This window comes from Brachionichthys hirsutus, chromosome 8, assembly GCF_040956055.1.
Source record: "Brachionichthys hirsutus isolate HB-005 chromosome 8, CSIRO-AGI_Bhir_v1, whole genome shotgun sequence".
NCBI classification, from domain to species: Eukaryota; Metazoa; Chordata; class Actinopteri; order Lophiiformes; family Brachionichthyidae; genus Brachionichthys; species Brachionichthys hirsutus.
The window spans coordinates 6,151,957-6,172,098 of record NC_090904.1 but is presented as its reverse complement, the minus strand read 5'-3'; the positions used below and the strand labels follow the sequence as shown (position 1 = coordinate 6,172,098).

At 43.5% G+C, this 20,142-nt stretch overlaps 1 protein-coding gene across 1 annotated transcript in view; it reads right to left on the bottom strand.

Moving 5' to 3' along the window:
• Positions 1-3,024: 3,024 nt before the first annotated feature.
• The window catches only part of kaznb (kazrin, periplakin interacting protein b), a 38,032-nt gene continuing 20,914 nt past the window's right edge, over positions 3,025-20,142 (bottom strand). Inside the window, exons 4-10 of the mRNA XM_068742394.1 lie at positions 17,149-17,256; positions 7,868-8,059; positions 6,186-6,322; positions 5,842-6,012; positions 4,527-4,707; positions 4,218-4,351; positions 3,025-3,196 (exon numbers count right to left, since the gene is read on the bottom strand). Coding sequence (XP_068598495.1) covers positions 3,026-3,196; positions 4,218-4,351; positions 4,527-4,707; positions 5,842-6,012; positions 6,186-6,322; positions 7,868-8,059; positions 17,149-17,256 — 1,094 coding nt within the window. The 3' untranslated portion in view covers position 3,025. The remainder of the gene's footprint in view (positions 3,197-4,217; positions 4,352-4,526; positions 4,708-5,841; positions 6,013-6,185; positions 6,323-7,867; positions 8,060-17,148; positions 17,257-20,142) is intronic.

The window sequence follows — 20,142 nt, the reverse complement described above, 5'->3', positions numbered from 1 at the left end:
TTTGAACATTGATTTTAATAGAATTTGCAGAGTACTGCGAAATGTATTCAATTACTTTCTACTGCCAATCTGCAGTATTAAAGTTACTTCATTACGTTCTACTCCTGAACTGTAATATACGATGTTCATTTTTATCAAACATCTGTTGTTTCATTCGCTGCTGCTCACCCTTGGTCATTTTCTGCTTTCCTGTAATCCTCAATGGCCAGTCTTAGTTTCCTGCGGTGAAGGGGGTTACCGATACCCAGACCCAGCTCTAGATCATCATCTGTCAGACCGAGCAGCACCTAAAGAAAGAAATCCAATTCTCTATCGAGCAAGAATAGCAGCTTAATATGTCTCCTTCCAAAAGTACACACTAGTTTGTTTTTTTTAAACCGAAGGTTTACCTTGCCACTTTTGACATTTTCAGTGCAGGCTCGGCTATACATGGGCATTCCCATGACAACCTCCAGCCAGGCCTGGACCGCACCGGCCTTCCACTGCGACATGCATGTGTTTCGGGTGAGCTCTGCCTGCTGGAGTCGGTCCAGATGCTCCTCTCCATCAGACAGGCTCTGCTGCGTGGGGCTGTCAGAGTCTGGATAGGTCAAGTTATGGCGTGGTACACAGGAGGGGGTTCAGAGGGACACGGAAATCAAGCACTCATCATGGAGATGGATTAACATAAAAACCTGACAGTATGCACCAGATGATGTAGTATCTCCGTGTTAGTGTGTATGACATACAGAGCAACACACTTGGATGTAATACTAAAATACCAGAATCTCTTTGGTATAAAAGAAAGTTAATTCATCTGAATCAAAAACGAGATTTGAAGTAGTTTCAACCCAACATACTGGCATAAAAACTTCAGTGAGATTACACGAAAGGACCACTAGGAGGAGCCAGAATAATTCAGTAATGTTACACTTGTTCTATAAGCGTATGAATGACCTGTGATACGTATGGAAATAGCTCATGAGGTTTATTTATTAACTACTCGGTTAAGCCAGGCGCATCTGAAATGATGTCGGGAATCCGAAGAGATACAAACCATTTTCTTCATATCATTAAGAGTGCAGTGGTCTGGACAGATCTGAATCTACCACAGCGTTTAAGTCCTTTACACACTTCAGTGGCTATCTGATGAGTATGAAGGGGTTTAAGACCATCAGGATAATGTATTAGAGACACGGGGATTATTCATAAAACATCATGCTCCTGCCCATTTCCCACCTACAACACTGAACAGACAAATCCAGGATGAGCTGGGTGTTTGCCTGATTCATCCTCACATGCTGACAAAATGTTGCATGCAAAGTTCAACATTGCCTTCAACCAAAAAACAAAAACAAAAGTTGATTTTTAAAAAAATCTTTCCAATGGACCCGAGTGATATGAATAATCCCCAGCGAGCAGGAACAGACAGCTGGTAGTCACAGATGAGGAGTTACTCACTGGCAGGAGAGAGCTGCCATTAGAAATGGCAGGAGGAGAGGGAAAGACACGTTAGACTGACACAAGAACAAGAGCACTCATGGAACAGAAAACCGTCACATACCATGTTGTTTTATTTTTAAAATAAGGTTTTATTTCAATTATAATCCATTCTGAAAATGCTAAAAACCTGAACATCTGGCTGCAACAGCTGCAGCAGATAAATATTTGAAGTTAACTCTTGTTTGTCTGCTTTTAAATAAAATATCTCAATAGATTTATTCTTTTCATGGAACATCTTCTTAAGTACAAAGCATTTAACATAGAATTATTAGGGCCATGTTAGCAAGAATTGAGGCGAGAATATGCAGAAAGGAAAGTACAAAAACAAAACAAAAACATAAAAGGGACTGTGCATTCATAATGTAAAGAGAGAAAACTGGATTAAAAAGGGAACAGCAACACAGGAGCAATGCAGAATTGCGAAGACCATTAAGTTTGACAATGAATGGACGACCAGTCAAAGCAACACAGAGGGATCATGCACATGTCTGAAGCCAATTCCTTTGTCACATGTTGGCACATGTTACATAGCTCTCAGTAATGAGTCACATGTAAACAATGTTCTGAGGCTAGCGCACAAGCAGCGGCAGAATGACAGACAGGAGTTTCGTGATCCGTTGGCCTGGTGGCTTGCGTTCGTCAGCAGGTGCCTGACTCTGCATCGCTGCCATTTTGGGTTGTATTGTCGGGCCTATGCAATTAAATTTGTCTGAGACAGACTGACTCTAAAACCTTTGCTTGCCCAGCCAATAATTACAGTAAATGGGAAAGTACACTTTCCCCGCATGACGCTGTGACGCTGACGTGCATTTGTCAGCAAATATAATGTTCACACAACTGCAGAGTCACGTCCGCGTGGGTCCTCAGCCATCCAGGCGGAGTGAAACCACGAAGAGCAAAGACGGCGAACCAACTGGACTCGCTTAAGTTTGGTCAGCAAACAATTTGAAATTGCAGAAATCGGCCAATTCAACTGAAATAGATCCATTTCTAAAGTGATCTGGTAGCGTTTCATCTTCCTGAATAAGAAACGGGCTGGGTAAAACTTAGAATGCGAAGAAACTTAGAAACACATGTTGCAAAGCATGATGAAAGCAACTTGTAAAGTAACAGACACCAAAGGGCATTACAGTAAAATCACTCGCGTCACAATAACTCCTATTCACATATTAACAGCGTCCTTCAAGTCTCCAGTTATAAAAAAACATAAAACACTAAGACAGGAGGAGGATAATACAGCATAAACATTTATACACATAATAACCCCATAGATATATTTATATGCATGTAAACATATATACATATGCATACATGTACATCTATAAATATATATCTAATTTACAAACATACAATTTAAGTGTAATATACTGTACATTTATGGGAAAACAGTCTCTTAGATCTTCCTATAACCCCTTCCCACCCAGACAAATTCACACGCTAAACTGTCTTTACATACAAGCCAGGTAGACGCACACACTCACACACACACACACACACACACACACACACACACACACACACACACACACACACACACACACCATCACCAGTCGGCATCCTCCTCTATGTAATAATCAGGGGTGGCTGTACCATCAAACAGGCCGGGGTCCAGTGACTTGCGCTGCTTGCCCCGAGCAAAAACCCGTGACAAGGATCCCAGAGTCATCTTCTCCTTCTTCTTCTTACGCTTCTGGTCCTCCAGGTCCTCCATGGACTGGATGGAAGAGGGGAGACAGGAAGATTGAGTTTGTCATCTTATGTGGATGAGTAGAAGCAGTCGGTTGACATTTTGGGAGATGCACCTGTTCACGTTCGAACTAAGAGTTAGGGGAGAAAATTCCTGTGTGCGGTAAATATGAAGCTACTGCCATCAGTCTTAGCGCAGCTTAGCATAAAGACCGCTGCCCTGGCTATATCACACGGTCACAAAATCTATTGCACCGTTTAAAAGCAGGATGGGGGCGAGAGACATCAGAATTAGATTGACCCAGACGGGGGGGCCACGTTTGTAAAATAAGTAAATACCTTTTGAAACTCAAATAAGAAGTTCTAGGCTAAAATAATGATTAAAATCATTATTATTTTTGCATTTTTTGATTCAGAATAACAAACAAATTCAAAATGAATATCTTTAAATGTTGTAATATGTGCAGTGAATACAAACAAATAGCTGCTCTATGTAACTTGTAAAGACGACATAGGTGTAAAGACCCACCTACACAGGAGAGAGACGGTCTGATTGGTCGATAACAAACTGACGCAGCTGAATCATTGAGCATTAACCAGCAAATGATAACAATCACTTCATAAAGAGGTTGCGGTCAATCGGCTTTAGGCCTGCATCTATTAGAACATTTACCAATCAATAAATGATAGTTATCAGCCAACAATCATGTTAATTCATGATGATGGATTTTTATTCCTTTTGACATGAGTCAGGCCGGCTACTTTCCTCATATCCAAACTTTACGCTAAATTAGGACGAGTGTCCTTATATCTAGCATCTAACAACGTTCTCAACCACCTCTCAGCAAAATCTTGTCCGAAAGTTCCAAAGACGTCACACTATTACTTCTGACCGATACACAAAGTAAAATGACATCACCACCACCAAGCAGGCAGGCTGACACCCAGCAGGCCAACAGAACAGACGGTCAGACACAAGCAGGAAGGGGTGAAGAGGGGAATAGTGTAGAGGTGTGATTACTTGGTCGAGGGGGCCAGGCAGCTCTTACATTGCAGAGGGAGTGGGTCCGGTGACGAGGAGAGTTGATGTCGCTGGGCGTGGATGAGCGGTCCCCATCAGCTGCTGACGCATCAGAGATGATAGAGGGCTGTCTAGAGTGGCAGGGACTGATCCTGACCATAGCTGGATGCACCACACACACACACGCACACACACACACACACACAAACACAATGCATGCACACACATTGAAAAATTCCCACAGTTAGCATGTGAAACCTCCAGGAAGCCCTCTGTTAGTTGAGCCTTTCAAAGCAGCACCAAGCAGCACAGCGGCTGAGCAGAAGGCAGCACCTACCCGGTCTGTCCGTGCTGTGTCCGTGGTAGAGGGTCTGCTGGCTCTGGCGGATGGCGGCGGTCAGCGGGAGGTCGGCCTGCATCACCCACTCCTGACTGCCGTTCACCACCGGCTCCACAGGCATGGCCAGCGAGTGGCGCTTTGGTACGTCTTTTGTCAGGGTGGCTAGAGACTGCTTCGCCTGGGAAACACAAGAAGAGCAGCACGAGCTGAGAGGAAGAGAAACGCCCTTACAGAAACACAATTATTCATTTGTGCGTTCATTTGCATGCCTTATTATCTTCAGTGCCTCATGGAGCCATGAATGTTTTTAACTCGGATTCCTTTGTGAAGGGAATATTAAAAACTTTTGCCAAATGTTTCAGGAAGTAGTGAACCTCTTCTGATCCTTACAACTTAACACGTTGAAGCTATTACCGGTACTTTCATACTTAGCATCACTATTCTTTACAAAAATATAATTCGCATTGTTTATGTATTAAGAAAAAAATCAATAACATTGATGACGTAAAGCATTAAATACGTCGTTCCTGTGCTGCTATCAATAAGTCAGCCAGTTTCTCTAAAACACTAAACCCCATTGTTTGAACCGAATTCTCAGTGGCCTGCACTCATTTTTCAAATCAGCTGAATCAACAAGTAATTGTTTGCTGTTGAACATTGAACCATCTGATCGTTTGATTTTGACAGAAAATCCTGGGATTTAATTTTTAATTTGTTTTTAAGCTTTTGAGAAAACGGGTGGAGGTTTCTAGAAAAGCTTTTTTTTTTTTTTTAGCATTTTGGAATTACTGTTGCACACAGCACCCTAAACTTAATAGCATCTAGATTGCATACATCCACACTGCCTTTGTTTATCCGTCAGTGCTTTAGTGCTCTGTTGTCGTTCCAACACCGAGACAATATTACACTGTGGCATGTTATTTTTATACCATAAACACACTACACAAATGTGTACGTGCACGCTCGACAGCGATGCAGCCCTGATGCGCCAACAATTCAGATCGGTGACGCTGCCTAATGGGAGGACCTTGTGGGTGGTGGTGAGATTTGCCGAGGGAGAAGTGAGAGATTAATGACACAGACTGACGACTGAACCAAAGAGGCGCCAACACGCACAAACACAAGGCGTGAACTTCTGCCTTCGTGTTGAAGATGCAAATCTCCACAGCATGTGCTTTTACGTGACATAAATACAGAATCAGGATCACAAGCACAAAACTATTTAGTTCATACAGACAAGGTGATAATGTTCGGATGACACCAAAGTGCTATTCACAGTGTTCAGGCTGCATCCGTGCGCAGCGTGACTCACCATGGTGAGTTCTGCCTCCAGTTCTTTGACCCGGTTCTCCTTCACGTCCATCTGGCAGCGCAGGATGTTCGCTTGCTCGGTGGCTTCTTTGGTCTGCCTCCTCAAGTCCCACTTCTCCCTCTCCAGCATGTCCTTCTCCTTGGCCAGGGCTTTCACTGCATCCTCACTTTCCTGAAGAGCAAAAACAAAGACACGGTTTACCGCTGCTGAGGGTCGACTGGAGCTCAACATCTGTTTCAAGAAGGATGTCCTAACTAAATTCAGAGAGCAGTGATTTTGCTGATGGTAGCAAGGAAACTTTACTGGTCCCAAAGTTGAGCACCAGTCATCTGGGGCTTTGATACCTTTCGGTGTTGGTCGTAGTTGCGTATGAATTCTCGCAGCTGCTCCTCTCTGCTCTCCAGTGTTGTGTACAGCTGCTGCATCTGACTCACCAGGTCGGCCTTCTCCACCTTTAAGCGCTTACGATCCCCTTTCATAGCTGCAAAAACACCAACACAATCATGCTGAGACAAAATCAAATCGCGTTACCAGCAGCCTGCCTGCCTGCCCTACTGTAAAGCTGAACATCAATAAAACAGGTCAGAGATCCGGCTGGGATAAAGCTGTGCAATTGCAGGAAAAAGCCACCAGGTGAAGCTGTATCTTCTGTTTATGTGGGGCTGCAGATGTCTTTTTTTTTTTTTTTAATGATGCAATGATCTCAAAAGATAAGTGTCACAGTGGCCGTAATCCACATGGAACTGTTGAGGCAGGCGAGTTTGACACGCTGTTGGCTCATCCCTGAGACCAATTGGATTGACTATCTTTCAACTTCATTCTCATACAGTCGAAAGCGGTCAGCCACGATGCTAGTTGCACTCTTTTACGACCACCACCCTGCTCAACAGAGAAGCAAGGCTGGAGCCTGTACTTCCCACAACTTCACACATATCAGCATTCCTTATGTCAACGTCTCTTCATATTTTATGCTGAACATTAAAAACCTGTTTTGCAAGAGTTACACAACAGTTTTTCTTTTGAGCATGTACTTAACTAGTCCACTCGTGAATCTCAGAGCACAAGAGAGAAAGCGGGCAAAGCGTTCCTCTTTAACCGGACTTTATGCACAAATATTTACAAGCAAATAGTCTTGATGTTGGGCTACAAAAAAGAGCTGTTGGCTGCAAAATAGGAGAAATGAAAATAAGTACATAATCAGCACTGCATTCCAGGCTGCACCAATGCTGTATTAATATTTCAGAGTTAAGCTGCAGTGCCATGAATGATGGATGCTAAATAAAATGAAGTGAACCTGGACTCTACTTGGCTGCTCATCAGGGCCGACACCCTGACCAGAGAGAGCTTAATGGCGAATCACGTGCACACATACTGTGTCTTATTTTTGCATATATACCGTATATAAAGTAATGCACAAGGACTGAGATGGCTGTTGCCCATGTGTGGGGACAGATATAGGAACAGTGCCTGAATCTAAATATCGGCTCAGGATATTGGTGCTCCTGGGTGATTCCCTCTCTACCCTTCTGGGCACCAGCATTCTCATGGTGAAAGAATTCATGCACACAAAATACACAAAAACATACGAGCACTAAATCTAATCCATTAAATGAACCGTCACATTGTTCCACAGCAGGTTTACTGCAGTGGACTGGCAGAATTTGAAGGGCACAGCATATCACAGTTCACCAACTGCTACTATTAAATATGCCCTTTGATGTCTTGAACATTCTGCATATCATTCTCGTTAGCACAGTTAGCCATGGAGCTATCTTGACATTGACATTTACTGAACTCAGCTGCAGGCTTGTATCATTTATTTTATTTCCATTCAAGAAGTATTTAACTAATAAAAATGTGTTAATAAAAACACAGTTTGACTGCATTTTGTGGTGGTGGGGTTTGGTTAGTGCAGTCTCAAGTGCATCGTTCCACTAAGGCTAAGCTGTACATGCTGAATATTCACTTAGTGTAGCTATTAGAAGGAAGGCGCTCCGGTGTCATGACCTCCGTGTTGACCCCTGACCTTGTAAGGCCTCCTTGGCGCGGTTCAGCTCCTGCTCCTTGTCACCCAGCTGCACACGCAGTTCAGTGGCAGAGAGCAGATTGGCAGAGCAGCCTCCTTGTGTCTCCTCCAGGTCCTTAGTCAGCATGTCCTTCATTTGCCTGAGCAGATGGACCTCCTCTTGAAGCTGAACCACCTCCTCACGCAACAACACTAAGGAGAAGGACAGAGAGATTTTGTGGAATTTAGAGCAGGCAGAGAAGGAATGAGGAACCGAAACCGATACAGAGAACTGGGATTGGAAATAACATCGGAACAGAAGAAAAATACATATATAAGACCAACAAGCGAAGGACATGAAAGAACAAGAGCCAATGATTATGTCATATAGGATGAAATATTTGATGACATGAACACACCAAACCTCTGAAGCAGGGGTCTCAAACTCCCGGCCCGCGGGCCATTTGCAGCCACGGGATGCTAACTTTGCGGCCCACAGGACATGACAGTTTAATATTAATGCAGGCCACGAGTTTTATATGACGTTTTTATATTTTATTCAGTGAATGCTATCTGAAGAATGTCTTGAGTTTTGGATTGTTAAAAATGCTGAAAATAGGGTAAAATGTAAAATATTTTTTACATGCTCTTTCCCCATGTTGTGTGTGTGGAGCCCTACGTAGTCGCCCCCCCTGTGCTGCTTAGGGAACTGCATCAGGGTCCCTGCGCTCTCCTCGCTCCTCCACTCCCCGTTATAGACAGGCGCGTGACGACACCTCTTCCTCCGCTTCTCTACCTGCTTGGGGTTCTGTTGTGCCCCCCCCGGCGAAACGAAGGAAATGAGCTGCAGGTGCGTTATCTTCACCCTCCTGCTGCCAGTGAGCTTGCGGCTGTTTGCTGGAAGCTTGCAGACGTGCGTGACCCGTTCACTCTCCTATCACAACACACCCGATACTTTCCTCCGCCCGTTCCAGCCATGCTTATAAATGCTGCTCCGTGAAAACAGAACCAACTTGAGGTGTTGATGAAATTGCTTGATACATAGGTCCACTGTTTGCTCAGAGCAGAGCAAACCTTGGGCCCAAAAAGCTATGTAAACTGAGTGGGATTGAATAAAACATATGCTAGTCAGTACGCACCATGCAGTGGATGAGGTGACATCATCTGGGTTTAGTTCTTGCAGTGATCTTGGCCAAACTAATAACGCCCATTCATTTAGCTTCTCATCCAAGCCTTCCAACAACATCCATCAAACCAGCCTCAACCAGTCCATCACTCTCGGTCCCTTTTCTCTCCCATAGAACATCCATACAGACACAGAACCAAACAACCAAACAGTGGGAAATGGCTGCCGGTGATGATTAAGTTTAGGAAAGCACAAGCAGCATTTCCTGCTTGAATGTGAAGACTGGAAATGTGTGGGCTGGTGATCACAGACCAAGGATTAAGATGCAAACCACTTAGTATATACATGAATGGTCAAGCATGCTTAATGCGAGCTGCGCTGGAATATTACGTTTGGACAAGCGGTCCTTTGAAGCAGCAATGTGGAACATGTATAAATAACTTTCCCCAATATTTTCCATAACATAGTGTGTGTGACAAAAATATATCTGACTCCCCACATACCCATCAGGTGCTCATCTGGAAGAATCCGCTATTTCCTGAATCCAAACCAGCAATCTGATGGATCTGATGAAATGTGAATCACTCTTGTGCACCGATCGCTCCGTCAGCCAAACTGCCTCCTGCAGGGAGAGGCTTTGGAGCTGGAGTGTAGCGTGGATGGAGGGGGAGGGACGGAGGACCTGGGAGCTTCATTTAAATGTCAAGCCAAGTCTGCTCTTGTCTCGTCCTGACAAGCTTTAACGAGACAATAAGCTGAAAGGTTTTCACACACTATATAGTAAAATACGCATGAATCTAACCACTCAAAGTCTAATTAAATGGGGAGTAATTTGTGTCTGTTTAGGCATCTTCACTATACACTGCAACATGTTTAACATGCTTCACTAATATACCAATACCTGTCATAATCATTAACTCATTGAATGCCAGCCATTTTCAACTCAGCTATACGCTGAGTGCCCCAGGTTTCACGCATTTCCTCCGATTTTCCAAGCCCCTATTCTTGACTCTGGCTGTGCAAAGATTAAAGTCTCTTCTTTCATCAGAAAAAAAAGTGTGTTCCTACCATTTTTCGTTCCGGCGTTATTGGCCGTTGAAGAGAGGCAGATTTCAATGTCAGAGTTGGCAGTGAATGTTTGGGTTTAAAAACGTCTTTAGACGTGAATGGCACTCAAAGAGTTAACCATTCTTTTTAATATGCCATCTGAAAGTAGGGCTAAAAGTTCATTGGGACATTTGTCCAAACATAAGACCAAATTATGAGATGAGATCTTAGAGACAGGAGTCAAGAATCTCTGCAGTGACGGCAGCCAACTGTTGTGGTGTGTGTGGATGTCACTATTCCACCTCAGTCCCAAAGTCAAAGCAGTATAATCTTATTTACTGCGGTGGTTCGGCACAATTATTTGTGCCCAAGAAAAAAACCCAGAGGCAGCAATGCCACTCGTCTAATCACTCAGGTACAGAAATGAAAGCAAAACACTTTGAAATTACTGAGGTTTTTTATTTTTATTTTACAAATATTTGCGGGAGGTGCAGCTCATACAGCAGGACATCGAAGCAACACATTCTGATGGTGCTCCTGTACACGAATAAATAAAAGACAACCAATGCGTTACAAATTTAACCAACATTTCCAGCCATTTGCTAAATGGTTAAAAACAGCACATTTTTATCAGCTCTTATTGATAAACACAATACGTATGAAGCAATGGAGCAATTTCAAAGTCCTGTCCTCCACAGAAGCCTGCAGCAAACGGGGAAACATTATGTGAGCATCTATCTGCAATGCAGATAATTGATGCAAACTGTCGGCCTCCCTGAGGGTAAGTGAGCCAGCAGCACGTCTCTTTAACTACTTCTGAGCTAAATGATCTGATAGCTACCGGCCAAATTAGCTCTTCCTTATGTTTACCCCAGTGATGCAATGAGTCACAGCCTAACTTCAATACCTCTCTTGACTATGGCTGTAAATGAAATTCCTGCTCAACAACAGCATCATTTACTGGGTTTCTGAGATGAGTGGCCACACTAGGAAGGTGCTACAAACATAAATACAGTCCAGTTAAGTGCCAAAACACAACTCATGCAACATGTTTGTGTTCTGCACACTCAAAATAGTATTTTTTTATATATATAATTCTGCTTCAAAACAAATCTCAATTTCAGCCAATCAACAAATGGATCTGCCTGAAAACTTAACCTTCTCGAGGTAAAGACAGCAGATGGACAAAATTAATATATACAGCAAACTGTGAGACGCTTCAGCGCTCAAAAACTTTACAAGCTGCAAATCAAACACACCTATTGTTGATTAAGCAGCAACTCAATCAAATCAATCTGCGTAATTGACTAAAGTCAGTGTGACAGAACTGACGGGTGAAATACCGAGTTTATATCTAGTGATCAAGTGAAAAACCAATTGAACATTTCCTAATGGATCAAATACAGACAGTTTGGATAAACCTCCCAAGGCAAACAGCAGCTGTAGCATCATATATGTAATATATATAAAATAATTTAGAATCATTTCATTAGTCTGCACCAAGCGTATTAGCCTGTTTCCGCTGGATTAGGAGCTTTGCGTTTTCGTATGCTTGTGTGCTCCTCAGAGCTGATTATCTCTGCACTGTATTATGAGAGAGCAGCATATGTCTTCTTCACCCTGCATTCAACTAATTACAGCATGAAGATCAAATGAGATTGCTTCTGCAGAAGACAGCATCTGTTTCATCTTTTGATTCAATTTAAAGCATTGTAGCCCCGACAGGCAGAAATGAATGGATGGACTGAATTCATCCCCTCAAATTATGTCTAGACAACAAATCTTCGATGGTCGCCGAGGATGGATGATGCGGTAGAGGGGAGAATACGTCTGAGGTAATATACGGATGGCATGAAGCATCCATTTCCAGATACAGTCACACCTTGACATTTGCTTTGAGCCAGAATGTTTGCTCAGCTCTCAGGGTGGCAGTGTTGGTCTATCGATTCATCACTTTGGTCCAGACAAAAAAAAAACCTTGTTGAAGGACAGTCACTAAACATAAATATTGAGATAGATATTGATGATAGTCACGGCCGTCAGAGAATGTATCCTGATGACTTATATATTTATGATTTGAGTTGAATTTGACACATATTTCATCAGATGGCTTTCAATGAAATTTGGCGATGGCATTCCTGTTTCCCTCGGGTTGAGTTCTGCCTCATCATTTTAAATGTAGAAAGCTTAAAGAAGCTGCTTTCAGTAGTCAATGCAAAATAAAAATAATGTTACAAAGTTAAGCAGCAAAATGAGAAGCTGTAGCTTAATGTGTCAGGACAGAAGAAAATAAATGTTTAACTTCTGAAATAAATGTTTTCAGATGGTCCTAATGGAGCCATCAGTGGGACAGCCGTTTTACTCAAAAAACAATTTCACGCTATCGTACCCACCAACCGCATTTTTACATCAAAGTGCTTTGATGGGATTTGTCTTTCTAAACTACATAAAAAGCATTTGACTTTGTGAGTTCAATTGCGCTCATGCAGTTCTTAAATCTTCGGCCTATATTGTGTTTAATTAGGGGTCGTTGAGAAAAGACGACCGAGTTGTCACACAAAGGAAAACTCTGCAGAGGCTCCCTGCTGCTGACAGACTTCATGCCTCAAGTCACTGGTTCAAGTCAGACTGCTGCGATCAGGCTCTTTGTAATCATGAATACTAAACATATTCCGCATTGTTACTGTAAATATGTGCAGCAGTCAGACCCTTGTTCTGTCACAGGCTGAAGCAGCAAATAAAGGTAAGAGCAGCGGGAACAGGAAAGAGGAAAAAAACACAGAGCAAATGATTTTCTGAAGCGCCGCATTTTCCACCGCCTGCAATAAGCTGTGCATGTAAGGGTCAGGTCGACGCTGCCACTCTAATACATAGGAGCATAAATAATGTATACCGCTGCCCCACAAAACTGATTTGACCAAGTCTCCATCTCTTAACGGCCTTTCTCCTCCTGTGTAGATGAAACTTCACTCGCTGCTCAAACTCATCTTAATAATTGTAGTATATGTGCAGGTTATGTTCATTTTTCAGCACCTTTCCTCTACAACATACTTGCTACTATATGTCTGAAGCCTGTATAGCTCCACATGTTTCGTATGCACATAGATTTCCTTTTGATGACGTCTGTTTTTAGGCCTCTTTGTACCTGGTGTGCAGCATGTCTGTGTAATACGCAGCATCAACTAGGAGCCCCTTAATTCATTAATCGCCAGTGGGTTTACATTACAAATTAGGGCGGTGCATCGATGCCAAGAACAGATTGCTGTAATTGATTCACACATCTAATGTGTGCAGATTGTAGGCAATCCGCCAAGGATGTGGCACTGAGAACTTGGACGTGGCTGTTGACATTGCTGCTGCAGAGAGCTGCATCTTTACGAAACACACCCTCGATAGCGTTGTGGCGGTGTCATCACTACACATGACTCTGGTTGACATGGGCTGGAGTTACCCAGCGATTAAGAAAATGAACCTGGCTGACGTGAAACCTTAGAGTCCTTTGACTTGTGCCAGTAAATCCTTGATAATGAGGCGATTTTGCAGAGGGACTGTTGTGTTTACGAGCAGCGGAAATCCTCGTCTTCAATTCAGTCGGTCATAATGAGCCATATCCCTGTAACGCGGCTTCCTCCCATTTCAGTGACATGTCTGAGCAAATGTCCTCAATCTGCTCTGACTCTATCACTGGCTCAGCTCCAGCATCCCCCCCCCCCCAGTTTTACACTTGTGGAGGCAATGAAAGTAACAAGCATGCTCGATTAGCCGCAGCTAACAGAGACTGAAGCCAAAAAAAACAAAAGCAGCCTGCATCATGTTGGAAATGATGGTCTGGTTGAAAGAACAAACTGTTGGCGTGACACTTCCAGATCAACCTCAGGTTGCGCGAGCCACAGCAGGAGTCACGCAAAAGATAGTAGGATCAGACTCGTCTCCACTCATTCATAGAACAGAAGCGCACGCATGTCGACACAAAAACAAAGATAAGCACAGTTCACGACATCCAAGGAGAATATATCTCTCCCATAGGATACGGTGCTATGTATGCAGCTTCTCTTAACATCCGTCACCCATAATGCATCATCACTGGCTCGCTAGATGATGGAATATTAATCCAAACAGTAAACATTAAACCTATACGGCAATATGTAGAACGTTCTCTCAGATTACTCAAGCGTTAATCCTTCTGTTATACAGAACTGAATCCGAACACACAGGGTCACATTTATTTACAATGCATGTGGAAGATTAACAGAGCACCATTTAATTTCTAATGACGTGTCATATCTAGGTCAGTATTTAGTTCTTATATTATTGACAAATAAGACTGTGATATGTATCTAAATAAATCAACACTCATTGTTAAAGGCTGTGTCAGAGTTATTCTACAAAAACATTGTTTATAAGCATTGTTATTATTATTGAGTATAGCATTTGAATTCATGTATTTGTTACTACATGTATTATAAATAATTTATTATTCTCTTACAAATACAAGGAGTTTAAATAATTTAAAGTCACACACACACACACACACACACAGTCAGCCTGTCCTCTCCCTCTGTCCTCCTTTCTCCCTGACACTCACCGGCCTTCCCGTCCTCCTCCTTCTCGGACCTCATGTCCTTCTCGCAGGCTCCGCTCGGCTCCACTGTCAGCAGTGGTGTGAGCTCTCATAGCAGTGGGGGAGAACAAAACACACACACATACGTGCAGACCAGTACTCGCACCATTCACGCCGACGCACACAATGCTCCTCTACAGCTGGCCGCTCCCAGGCCAGCTCTCTGAGGCTCCGCCCAGACAGGTTACCAGGAAGTGGCCTCCTAGCTGGGCTGCATTTCCTGTTTCTTTCTGTGTCTCCTTGTCCACATTTCTATGCACCTGTTTAATGACACGCCCTGTTGGGATCTGGGAGAACTATTGTCCCACGCCCACTCCTGCGTTTCACGTTTTCTCCCCTCGAGTAAAGACAAGATAGGGGGGAGGGGAATATAAACGGCACCTGAGGCCTCAGGTAGGGAACCAGGTGAGTCAGTGGAGCTCTCACTCCACCTGATGGCAAACAGCGTGTTACATTCACCGTCTGAACAGAGATGAAGCCCCCCGTCGGAGGCGAGCATACCGCGTACATGCTCTCTGAGCCCACAGCACCTGTGTGGACTCGTGGGTTGACATTACTCGCTTCCTGAATGTGAAAGTGTGTTTTGGGCAGAGGAGGCAGGAATGTAAACTTAACTGCTGCGAGTGTCAGATTCAATATAAACACCTCAGAAAATGGATCACGGTTGTGCAATGAAGAGATATGAAGCTTATGCTCTCACCAAACTGCTTCAACTCTACCCTGAGATTAATTTATTAATAAGAACTCTCCCAATGTTATCTTTAACACTCCAGGGATTTCGGGCTTCTTGCTTTCTGCCTTCTGCTGAGTAAGGAGAATTCTATTACTACATGTTAAAATGAGGACTTGGCCGTAACAACATGAACACGTGTTTGAGGCTGGCCGGCTTTGTTTGGAGGCCTGAGATCCTACGACAGGGACAAAGGGTAACAGGACTGCATTCATTCAGCCTGCAGGGCTCGACAGGATATAAGCATAGCACGGAATGTGTTGGTTTACGGGCACTGGAGTAACACAACTCGCACAACTGTGATCTTAATGTGAGTGCAGCTCTGCAAACCTCTTTGAGTTTTGAGATGTGACAGGAGTTCAAACCAAGAACAACGCCCCGTCCTTCCCGTCGAGAGGTTCGTCCTCGCTCGAGTGATGCAGATGTGCTCCAACCAGATGTTAGTCAAATGAGGCGGGATCACAACAATAGCACCTCAAAGCTTTCGCAACCAGACTCAATCCTCTCTGCACAATCAATGCCGAGACAAAAAAAAAACTGACAAATGAATAAATGACACCACACTAGAGGGTTATTTGTTAGAAATGTTACACCCGATAATTATTCCCCCCACTTGGTTCAAATTCTAACCTCTCTGAAAGCAGCTGCTTTTTATTGTCTGAAGAAATACAGCATTTAGAACTAAAAATGTTTTTCCAAGGTCCCGCTGTAGCTGTGACCCAATCGCTGTGCTGCGTTCACCCTAACAGCGGTTCAGTCTGACGCTTTTCACCACTCACTGTCCTTGTTCTTCAGCTTATCTCTCTGTATCACTGCGCTATTAATTTGCTTTGCTCACGTTAAAGCCAGAGGAAATCCTGAAAGCCTCCTTGTCTACCAGCCGCCGCCTCCCTCTCTCCTGCCCTCCTCTCTCGCGGCTGCTGCGGTTTGACCTGTCAGTCTGCATTATCAGTGCTGGAGAGCGCTGATAGGGGGCCGACATGGAGCGGCATTAACACGCTCGCTAACCTTCAGAGAGAGGAGAATCTGAAAGAAGCAGAGGAAAAATGAAAGGAGTGACGGGCAAAGGAGAAAAGTGACTAAGGCCATTGCTTTGGCGATGGAAATGACATACGTCTTCTCTGACAGCCACTGAGCTTCCTTGCTGAGCTTCAAGGAGCTGATTGGATGACGAGATTTGAATTTTGATGCGCACTCTCTTGCTTGGTATCAGTGTGAGACCAATAGAGAATAATAGCATTCATTATGATGGGGAAAAATGGTTATGGACTGAGCGACAATATAGATGTGATCGATACACTTTACGATCCTTTCGTGACGCTTGTTTTTGCAGGTTTGTCAGGTTGATTACTGCATCCCAGCGATGGAGAGAGACCATCATCCTGAGCCGCACCAGGCCACGCCATTAAATGGCTTATTTCTCAACCTGATGACAGTCATTTGAGAGAGCAAGCTGCCTCTCTTTCACATCAGAACAGGACTCCACTGTAATATAAATCACAAATCACTTCATTCTGGCCTCGCCAGCGTCTCTTCACCAGTATTACGTGGGGGAAAAAAACATTATTTAGCTGGAATAAATCAAAGCTCACACTGAAGGGAGGCCCTTGAGGCCAGTGTGATCTGACTGGTCTTCCACTCAGCCTCAGCAGGCCTTTGGCTCCAACGTTAACCTCTCAGTCAAGCTCACAGCTACGTGTCTTTGAACTGCCAGGATAAATCACTGAGCACACTTCCCGCTGTCACCAGGCAACACTATCTTTGGAGCGAGGCCGTACCTTTGCTCAGCGAGCAGTCTGGAGTGCCAAAGTCCATCAGGGTGGAGATCTCGGCCGGATAACACATGTCCGTCACGACCGCCTTCTGTCTGTGATGCATCGACGGATCTGCTGGGGGAAAATGGATAAATCAGAGCAACGCCGATAAACATTTTAAACAGGCTTGTTCCATTAATTCACAATTACAATTTTGCTCTCATAAAAAGTTCCGTTTTTGGTGAAATTCCACAACTTTTCCTTTTCATTCTTTTTACTGATCCTATTTAGAAACACAGTTCCTATTATGTTGCTCCATTATCCAGACTCATCCAAATGTCTTCTCCTTAATGGGTTCTCTGTTTGTCTTTTTCAAAATGTTTTCCCTTCTCGTGTAAAACGTGATCATGCTATAAAAGGATAACAGTGATCAGTGACGATATTAACATCTTTTGTTGGACTAAGCAGTGATTTTTCAGAACAGATGCTCTGGAATTAGGACAGAGATGATTGCCGCTTCAAACCAAATGGATTTCTGCTGGTCTCATGCATCCGTCTGAGGTATTATAACGTGGATATCGTATCTAATAAAAGCATCACCTCCTCAGTGTGTGCAAAGTTAAATGCGCTTTCTAGTTGAACCGTAGACCCTTTATTGTTAATGTTGCCTCAGGTTCCCTCTGAGCGGTGCCTTCTGCACCTAAACTATGATCTCATCTCATCTCCCAATCTGCATCTTCTGACAGCTTTAATTTCTCTATGGTATTTCTCTAGATCGATTACCTCTCCCATCCTACTCCCCTCCTCCATCCTGAGCCGCCGATAACTGTTTAGATGCTGAAGCTGACCTTCTCCTCTGTCATTTATATGGAGATCTGAATCTGCTTTATTTGCGGCAACAACAATAACTGGCAGCTGGTAGGGGGGTGGGGGGGAGACACAGTCCCGAAAACGAAATCTATTCCCGCGCTTTAGGTGCCGAGCTTGGACTTTGATGCGACTGGGAAAGCCGTTGCTTTGAAGTGCCATCATGATTTTGAAGAGGCAGCCAGAACTATGAACAATGTACCTTAATGTTGAGATGCACTGTGTCTGGAGTCAAGTTATCATTAACGCCATTTATTAACCAAAGCTGGAAACACCTTGATTAACTGTGCCTTTCTCACTGTAGAATAAAACAGACTCGTCTTGGCTGCTTGGTCTCTGATAATGTTAATATTGAGGGATGCTACATATTCGTCACACAGTAACAGCTGTACAGGTGTAACTCCTCACGCCCTGCGACGAAGACATCAATCAAGCACAGTCTTCCCGAAACACGCTCCACTCGATAACATTTTATACACCAAAATGTTCCATCCGTCCACTTTTGCTCTTTGCGGGAGTTAGTGGGTTCCTTCTGGGCTCTCCAGCTTTCTCCCACCACCAAACAGCGTTAAACTGGTGACGCTAATGTGACAGAGAATGCTTTGATGCTTTTCCTGTGATGAACTGGCGGCATTCACATTTCCATGGACTTAAAACTGTTATTATCAATTGTTTGAAAATGAAAAAAGCGTCATCCTTCTGTAAAAGCATAACCCCCGACACCGACACAAGGGAAAATGAAATGCACATTCATTAATGGGAACACTTTATGAGTATGTGTGACTCCAGAAACACCCACAGGGGTGTCGGTGGATGGTAGACGGTTCCAACACCAGAAACAACTTCCTTTCATGGCACTCGGCTGAGGGATGACATGCACGGGACATGATGGATAAAGAGGATAAACACGCAGTGGGAGGCAGAGTGGGTATTGAAGCAGACAGAGGACGTAATTATGATTGCATGGATACAGCCCTTCAGCCAACCTTTAATTACGCTGATATGCAGTCTGACAGGCAGGCAGAAAACACATTCATTTCAGTCATCTCCCTCGAAAGGAACGTCGCCATGCTCCTGAGGAACCCCAGCATTCTGAAGCGCAGGCCTGCTGAGCGCAAGAACACTAATGTTCTGAGAAATGACTGTATAAATCAGCTTAATAATGTACAACGGTGTTGGGTCAGGCCATAGAATGCATGTCAGAGATCTGCTTATGGAATAAAACTGCAGTGTAGTATTCTACTGATATTGATTTAAGCTGTACTGCCTCAGAGTCTAGCTCTTTGCCGATACAGCCATTTGTTAATAGCTAATTTCATGTACTTTACAGAGAGCGATGATAAAACAGCATTTGAATAAAAGTTGATATATATTTATGTAATAATCCTCAAATGTAAAACCTTTAAGAACTGAACAATTTTTGCGTTGCGGTGCGATTATTCCTCATTACATTGACAAGAACACAATCCAAATTAAATTTCACAGCAGCCCCAGCATTGAATGAATTATCACAGCTAAGTGATGGGATGGCTTTTGGTTTGACTAAACTTTGGAACAAGACCGAGCCAGAAAACCTCATCCGCTTATGCAAGACAATGGGATTATGTTTGGATAAAGTCGGAATATTTCAAATGGGAATATTGTTCGTCTGCGACTCTGGCAGTCGAAGGTCACTTGTGGTATTATTAGTGATGTGGAGCTCATTCAAATCTCAGCACACAGAATGCCAATAAGGCACTCAGTACTTTGCATCTCCATTGGTATTATTATGACACAGACAGAAATAATGATCTACAGTGAAATCTTCTTTATGACGTATCTGGATGAGAAATAAGAAAATAAGTCATGAAAATACTGCGTAAAACCAGAAAATGACAAACAGAAGCCTCTATGAACACCAGATGTCAGCATGAGAAATGATACTTTAATAACAGGGATGAAGTATTCTTGGGGAAGCATCATTCCACACTCTTTACAACCTAAATAAAGCAACATGTTTATTTGTCTTCAGAGACAGACTGAAAATGAAACCATATTCTGTGTATCCAAAGTCCAGTGTCACATTTCGAATACACAAACCCAACATGGAGCCTCGACACCAGCAAAATTTCATTCCTTATAATATTTTACTGTGCCTGGAGCTGAAACCTT